Below are 8573 nucleotides of genomic sequence, written 5' to 3' on the forward strand. Positions count from 1 at the left end.
CAGACTTTTCAGTTTTGTTTTTTAAAAATATTTTTGCATGTTTAACATTAGACACCTGCAGCCTGTTTTTTCCAAAGAATGCCGAGCACTTAAAAAAAAAAAAAAATCAGGACACACACATTTCTAAAGTTGAGGAGCACTTTCAAGAATTTTAGGACTGAGTACCTGAAGAACAGTCCACGGCAGCTGCAGTTAATTCTGTGGTAACCTACTGCAGGTAGGCATATAACAGTGCATTGTTAAATAATGGGATTCTGTCCATTTTCTTTAAAAGACCACTTTGAACAAAAACCCCTAACCCTTTGCCAAAAGAAATGAAGCCCATAATGCTTAAACCGACCAGTATGTGTCTATTACTATGGTGATGAACACCAATATAAGAAAGGAGAAGATTTTATCAAGGAAATGGATTTCACGGTCCATATTCCACTAGCTTGTTGTATTAAAAAATTAACTAGCTAGCTAGCCGAGGTTTCAGAGGGTAAGTTTTTTCAGCTGGTGAAGGTCACATCTTCCCTTGTTTGAAATGGTGCAACTACACTCCTTGCTGGCCACCAGTTGTTCAAATCAGGGTTTATTCTCAGAATATTAAAGCCTCTCTCTAGACTGCATTACAATACTAAGCAACACACGTCATCATATACTCCTACTTCAAGCATTACACTTCACTTTTTAAGAGTATATTCAATACAGTCCCTGGGAGTAAAGGAGTGAAAGGGGAGAGAGGGGTGGAGCCACTGATGAACAGATACATTTTTGTATTTTTGTAGGGAACAGAAGTGTAATCTTAAAATGACACGCATAAAGCGGAAGCAGACAGGTGCAGAAGCATGTTGAGTTAGCACCTTTGTTGTTTGCCTCTGATCTTGATAAGACAGTTGTCTCTATTTTAAAATTCCCTTCTCATCCTTCAAGACAGAAAGGGATACAGCCACATGAAACAGCTGTTCAAATTCAAATAGAAAAAGAACTTAAAAAAACCTAACAAACATGAAGAGGCAGATACAGGCCTGTTTGGCAGATTATTTTTTTTGATAAATCTTAGAGAGTTAAAAAATACCCAAAACAAACTGCACTGTAATCAAAAAATAATCAAGCTCAAAAAGGTAGTCACAAAAAATAAAGACTGTATTTTTCCTCCAAAGATCAAAATTATAACTAGTCTATAACTATAAAGACATTCATGTCAGACAGAAGTTCAGTGTCCAGAATGATTTTTTTGTAATACAGAAATCAGATACTGCAATATTTTTTCTGCCCAAAAATCCCCTTTGCTTAAACTGCTGAATTGTTCCCTCAACAAATTTTGTGAGTAACTTGCTTTCCCTACAACGTACAAAATTCTTTCTCCACCCTCAGCTCATCTAAAGCTCTTCTTTTGTCCTCGTTAGTTTTGTTGCATGTTCCTCTACAAATTTACTCAAATGCTCTAAGTCTCTATTCCCGCCTTCAAATTTAATAGGGTTCTTTTTGTTGTTGCCGGGAGCAAAATAGATGGTGGGAAATCCTTCCACTTTGTAGTGATCATTTGTCACGTCATTGGCAGTAGCATCCATCTTGGCAATGACTAGGTTTTTCTGGTTCTTATATTTTTTAGCCAGCTCAGCGTATACAGGTTCCAGTTGCTTGCAGTGTCCACACCAGGGGGCATAGAACTCTATTAGGACATCAGTCTTTGGATCCATTACTATGGCGTCGAATGTTTTACCCACCACAATCTTCACAGGCCCTTTGTTATTTTTTGGTACTGGCTGGGATTTCACAATAGGTTTCAGTTTTCCTAGGGGAAAATAAAACAGAAAGTGAAGTCAACAAGAGAGGCCACCATTAGACTGAATTAAGTTTCCTCTAGAGAGAGGATTTAATATTCTGAGGATAAATCCTGATGTCAACCATTGGTGGCCAGCAAGGAGTGCAGTTGCACCAGTTCAAACAAGGGAAGATGTGAGCTTCACCAGCTGAAAAAAAAAACAAACTTACCCTCTGTTTGAAACCTGCGTTAGCTACTTAATTTTTTAATACAACAAGCTTGTGGAATATGGATGGTGAAATCCATTTCTTTGATAAAAATCTTCTCCTTTCTTATATTAGTGTCTATCACCATAATAATAGACACATACTGGTTCATTATATTAGCAATGAATATGAATTAAGGACTGCTGTCATTTGAACATACATATTTCATAAGCAAGTATAAGAAAATTTGGGGCTTACCAACCCTTTCAAGTGACTGACAGACACACACAGTGTGTTAGTACGTAGCTAGAATTGTCTAAATGCCACTGTGTAGTCTGAGCAACACAAAGTTAAGAAGGGGGCAAGAGATAGCTATCACCTGTCTAACACAGAGTTCTGTTTCAGAAACAAATCCAGGAAGAGGGGTGTGGTGGGGAAGAACAGGACAAAACACCCAACCAACACCAAAACAAGAAACCCAAAAAACACAACCTGCCGCCATGTGCGCACAGTCCCTTCACCACCCCCACAGATCACCAACTCTGTGTTTTAAGTTTTTTACCTTTTTTGAATGCCAAAATGAATTCCCTGAGCACATCAGAGTCAAACTCCTCTGGTTCCATGGCATATTTCTTGCCACCCTCATCCAGGATTGCAGCGTTAACATCTTCCCCACTGTCAATCAGCCCCAGATCCTTTATTTCAGAAGAATAATCTTCCTCATCAGAAATGGCAAAAGTATATTCAGGGAAGTCTTTGGCTACCTCTAAGACTTTGCTTCTCCAGTACTGAGTAGCTGAAATCACCAGAACACAATAGGATTAGCAATTTCTCTCTTCCCCAAAGGCAATTATTTTGGGGGACGCTCACGAGAGTTAAACTCACCAACACGATAATCAAAACTAAAGTCTACAGTATAGTAGACAACCACTAGAGGACGCTTAGCATATCTCTTAGCATCATTGGAGGTTTTGCGATGACCAACTAGTGGCAAAGCATGTTTTGCCACGTGATCCTTTATTTTAGACCCATCAGTAGAATCCTGTTTAAAGTAAAAAGAGTGCTGCGCTTAGTTTAAATAAATAAAATAAAATTTCAAGTTGTACATTTCTATTATAATACAGATGTATTTTGTATATAAAACATGCACAATAAATCTCTCAGGTCCTTGAACAGGAAAAGTAGTTTATGCCTTCAGTGCCTTTGGAGGTGGAAAAGGCACAATTAAAGTGATTTCATTCCACTTTAGGAGGCAAAAAAAAAAAAAAAAAAAAAGCTGGTTCCATTCTCATTCGTGTAAGTAAGAGAAGGAGTAACTCCATTGAGGTCAATGGAGTCACACCAGCATAAAACCAGAGTGAGGACAAATCAGTCCCACTGTAATTAAACCAAAAGTAACAGTTAGGGTCTGATCCAAAGTCCACCGAAGTCCGTGGAAAGATTCCCATTGGCTTCAGTGGGGCTTGGATCAGGCCCTTATAATCTTAAGGAAATATCTAAATTAACTGGACTATTAAATTCCAATTGGAGGATATGAACTGCTCATGTATATGAATGAAAAGCGTCTTCATACATACTTGTAATCAAGCAAGCAGACTTCATTTTTCCTAATAGCCTGGAAAACTACTCACTTTAAGATCCAAAACATTCATTTTGGGCTCATGTTTTGACTGAAATTTTTCAGGTTGCATGACCACCAGTTTTCCAGGAGTCACTTTCAAGAATTTTGCAATCTCACTGCTGAAGGTGTGGTGAAACTTGTAATCTTCTCTTAAGCCATTAGCTGAGAAATGAAGGTGGGGGGAAAAAAATAATTAGCAACTAAAAGCTACTGCACCGGAGGGCTTGTTGACATGGCCTTGCAATTTGGTCTACGGTGTGTACCAAAGTGCTGCACTGTAACTCCCCAATGTGGATGCTACAGGCATGAATTTAGAGGCTCCTAGTTTGCATTAATTTAACCCTCTTCAAACAGGATTACATTAATGCAGACTAGGAACCTTTTAGGTCATGCCCACAGCAGGTTTAAACTAAACTAGTGTAAAATGGTGAATTCTCTGTAACTTGGAAGTCTTTAAATGATGACTGGAGGACTTCAGTAACTCAACCAGAGATTAGGACCCTATTACAGGAGTGGGCAGGTGAGGTTCTGTGGCCTGCAATGTGCAGGAGGGCAGACTAAGGTCAAAAGGGACCATCGTGATCATCTAAAGTCCATGAGCATCCACACAGGAGTTAACACAGCATTTTTTAGTACCCCGCCCTCCATCCCCCTCCGTAATCCAAACTTCAGGGCAGTGTAGACATAGCCTAAGATTAAAATCCTTTAACTCTAGTTTATAGAAATTCTCCCCTTGCCCCAAGATTTGGAAAGTAGAGGCATCTTAGAGACTAAACTTTTAGAACTTTATACTGCCTCAGGTATTACTATATTTCCACCCACAGGTGAGAATCTGGAGACAAATTTAGCATGCACCTTCGACTGCGCCTGACCTGAACTCTGCCCACCAATCTATCTCCCCTGAAATTTAGTCTAGTATTCCAAAACCCTGAGCAACTTCAAATAGCTGCTTTATAATATTTATTTTAATATATTTTGGAATAGGCACCTTTCAAAGTAATATTTGTGGCTCTCTCCCAAATGAGAGACAGTGCAACAGTTTGCTGTGTTGGAATGGCCAGATTAATTGTGAAGCTGTACTGCCATGCAGGTGATCAGAGTAGTAAGAGCTAACAAGTATCCTTTGCCATGGGGAAAGGAAAGAGGGAATGTCTTGCTGCTCTCTATCCCCCTCAGGTTGCTGCCAAGAGCAGCATTGACTAGTTCAAATGATCTGTGTCCAACCTTCTCCACCAAAGGGAGGGAGGCAGTAATGCTTAGCCTCTTGTATATTTAAACACTGCAAACCTCCCAGAGCACTGAATAGGAGCAACTGGATTGTCAATGATCTGTACTGAGGGACTGGAGAGAAGCACCCCCATCCTCAATACTTCCCCCTTCCTCTCCACTCCCAGCCACCAAGGTTGAGCCCCTATTCTCCAAGCTTCTTCTCCCTCCCCTGAGGAAAGTAAGACCCTTCCCACCCCTCTGACTTTGAGCTTCCTCTGCACCCCACTGTCCCCACCTGGTGCTCATACACCCCAACTCATTAACTGCCTCTCAGCTACCAGCCTTGCCTCTCCACACACTTGTACTGCTGGTTCTGTATCAGTTCTCCCACACCTGGCCTGACCTCCTATTGCAGCCATCCAGCCAGCTTCTTCCCACTGGCTCCCTACTTATGAAGTGTGAGTGTCATCTGGAACAGTCAGGAGGGAGGCAGCAGATGTCAGCATGGCAGGCAGGGGAGCGGAGAGGTCAGCATTGGTCTCTCTCAAGAGTCTTAGAGTACGTCAGTTACCAGCAGACAGAAATCCTCCCTCCTTCCCTGGCACTACACACCGCACAGTTGTCCCAAAGTATTACGAAATAGCTAGTCCTCAGAGGACCTCTACCTGAGATGTTAGCCAGTTTCCTAAGGATTAAAGATAAACTGAAAAGCTAAAATAAAAATTAAACTCAGAGCAGAAATAGGTGAACACTCCCCCTAGGCAGTCCATGGGAGAACACAGAAATGCCTTTAGCTTAGTATTTGAAAAATATAATTTACCAGCATCTTGATACAGCTGGTAGGCTTTGTCCATCTCTCCATTAAAGATGCCAATGATTATGACATCATCACCATCCTTCAGAAATTCTTGTACCTGTTTGGTAGCCTGAATCTGTTTGGATGGAGGACCAGCCTGGTCAATCATATAGTCAACAATACCTGGGACAAAAACAAAAAAAGTTATTCAGAAGATTTACTTGAAAGCAAGGTTCAGGTATTGTGCCTCTGAGGCAATTTCCATCTTGTAAAGACCACATTTCAGTTGGAGATCAAGCTTTCTAAACAGATGTACTACAGCAACAACAACAAACAACAACAAAAATGCTAAATGATCAAGATTTAAAGGCCCTCTAATTTCAGGTGTTCAATTTAGCACTGCTTTTCAGAAGAGCTGAGCAACTGCTACTTCTACCAAATTCAATTGATGTTGCGATTACTTGGCTCTTCTGAAAATCCAAGACCCGTTTATTTGAAATTGAGCATCCAAAACACAAGACACCACCTGAAAATGCTGACTTTAATTTCTCCTGGGTTTTAACCTGGTTAAGAACAGCACTCAACACTGTCAGCACTTAAGTGAGACATCTCTGTGTAGCGGAATGGCTGCCCATACTGGCACTGCTGTGTCACCTATATTCAACTTCTTGGTTTTGTAAACTGGTTTGAGTTGTCTCCCATATGAAAAGGTGCTGTAAGTAGGGCCCTACCAAATTCATGGTCCATTTTGGTCTATTTCACGGTCATAGGATTTAAAAAAATTATAAATTTAATGATTTCAGCTATTTCAAATCTGAAATTTCACGGTGTTGTAATTGTAGGGGTCCTGACCCAAAAAGCAGTTGGGGGGGCAGGGGGTGGGGGCGCGAAGAGGTCACAAGGTTATTGTGGTAATGCTACCCTTACTTCTGCACTGCTGCTGGCGGGGTGCTGCCTTCAGAGCTGGGCACCCGGCCAACAGTCGCCACTCTCCAGCCGCCCAGAAGTAAGGGTGGCAATACCACGACCCTCTTAAAGTAACCTTGTGACAACCCCCCCCCCCCCCCCCCCGGCAACTCCCTTTTGGATCAGGACCCCCCATTTGAGAAACGCTAGTCTTCACAATGAAATCTGTATAGTATAGGGTAAAAAGCACAGAAAAGAACAGATTTCACAGGGGGAGACCAGATTTCATGGTCCATGATGCATTTTTCATGGCCATGAATTTGGTAGGGCACTAGTGATAAGACCCAGGGTTCTGTGAGATTCAGTTAAACCTGTTAACCTAGGCAAAGGACAGAATGCAGTTTTCCATGCCCTATCACTCCAGCTACACCAACAGCAGAATTTACACAAGATTTTTTCAAAATGTTTGTGGTTCATCCTTCCCTCCTCCCCCAGCCGCCCCCCCCCCAATTCTAACTCTAAATAGTAAGACCCGTTACCATATTTTTCTCGTGGGCCGTTGTAGTCAAAAGGCTTGCCCTTGCGGAAGATTTTCAGAGTTGGATAGCCAGAGACGTCAAACTTCTTTGCGAGATCTGTTTCAGCAATGGCATCCACTTTAGCTAGGGGAATTGGGGGAGTGCGTTTGCTGAGTTCCTGGGCAGCTTTCTCATACTCTGGAGCGAGCCTTTTGCAATGTCCACACCTAAAGGAAAAAAAAAAAAAGGGGGGGGGGGGGGGGCAACGATATTTTATAGGTAACAATATCTAGTATGTGCTTCTTACCTTCCAGGCATGTGAAGTGGGGAAATTCACATTTCCAGAATGTGAAATAAGTAGGGATGTTACATTCTTAATTTTCCCCCCCCTAGTGACTCTTCAGAGAAGTGCTTTCTTAATGAAGGCTGTACCGGACTTGGTTTTAACCACATCAAGACATGCCCTCAGCCTATTAAAACATGGAATATCTCAGGGAGGATAAGTTCCACAGAGAGTTACTCCTCTAGCTTTTCACCTGCTGAGAACTAGATCTCAGCAATGGATTAAGTTTTGAGTTTAAAGTGACCAATGATTTTGTCATAGCCTGTGGGGAGGGAAAAAAAAAAACACAAACCACAAACACCAAAACCACAACAAATAGCAGCTAACTTTTTCCTCAACAGATGCTCAGGACTGGAGTAACGGTGTGATAAAAGTCAGAAAATGAATCATGTTCTAGTGTTGCCAAACACTATGCAAATATCTCCACGTCTATGGGGCTCTCCCCAATGCTACCTCCCCACCCACTTTCATGAGGAAGAGCTCTTTAAAATATCAAGTTCAGTATAAGGAGTATTCCCATTTAAATACACAACTCATTCAAAACAGAATACCATTCTAAGGATGCTGTCAAGCAAGCAAGTCATTTTAAGAAGGGATAGGTTTATAGATGCATTAACAGGGATGCATTAACAGGTGTGTTGTGAGCAAGACACGAGAAGTCATTCTTCCGCTCTACTCTGCTCTGGTTAGGCCTCAGCTGGAGTATTGTGTCCAGTTCTGGGCACCGCATTTTAAAAAAGATGTCGAGAAATTGGAAAGGGTCCAAAGAAGAGCAACAAGAATGATTAAAGGTCTTGAGAACATGACCTATGAAGGAAGGCTGAAAGAACTGGGTTTGTTTAGTTTGGAAAAGAGAAGACTGAGAGGGGACATGATAGCAGTTTTCAGGTATCTAAAAGGGTGTCATGAGGAGGAGGGAGAGAACTTGTTCACCTTAGCCTCTAAGGATAGAACCAGGAACAATGGGTTTAAACTGCAGCAAGGGAGGTCTAGGTTGGACATTAGGAAAAAGTTCCTAACTGTCAGGGTGGTTAAACACTGGAACAAATTGCCTAGGGAGGTTGTGGAATCTCCGTCTCTGGAGATATTTAAGAGTAGGTTAGATAAATGTCTATCAGGGATGGTCTAGACAGTATTTGGTCCTGCCATGCGGGCAGGGGACTGGACTCGATGACCTCTCGAGGTCCCTTCCAGTCCTATAATCTATGAATCTATGAATCTATG

At 41.7% G+C, this 8573-nt stretch overlaps 1 protein-coding gene across 1 annotated transcript in view; it reads right to left on the minus strand.

Moving 5' to 3' along the window:
• Window positions 1-558: 558 nt before the first annotated feature.
• Window positions 559-8573, minus strand: part of PDIA4 (protein disulfide isomerase family A member 4) — a gene marked incomplete in the record, with an annotated part of 20864 nt that continues 12849 nt past the window's right edge. Inside the window, 6 exon segments of the mRNA XM_034761291.1 lie at window positions 559-1780; window positions 2519-2752; window positions 2842-2998; window positions 3588-3739; window positions 5607-5765; window positions 7028-7233. Coding sequence (XP_034617182.1) covers window positions 1365-1780; window positions 2519-2752; window positions 2842-2998; window positions 3588-3739; window positions 5607-5765; window positions 7028-7233 — 1324 coding nt within the window.

Source organism: Trachemys scripta, chromosome 2, assembly GCF_013100865.1.
Source record: "Trachemys scripta elegans isolate TJP31775 chromosome 2, CAS_Tse_1.0, whole genome shotgun sequence".
In the NCBI taxonomy this organism is placed as follows: domain Eukaryota; kingdom Metazoa; phylum Chordata; order Testudines; family Emydidae; genus Trachemys; species Trachemys scripta.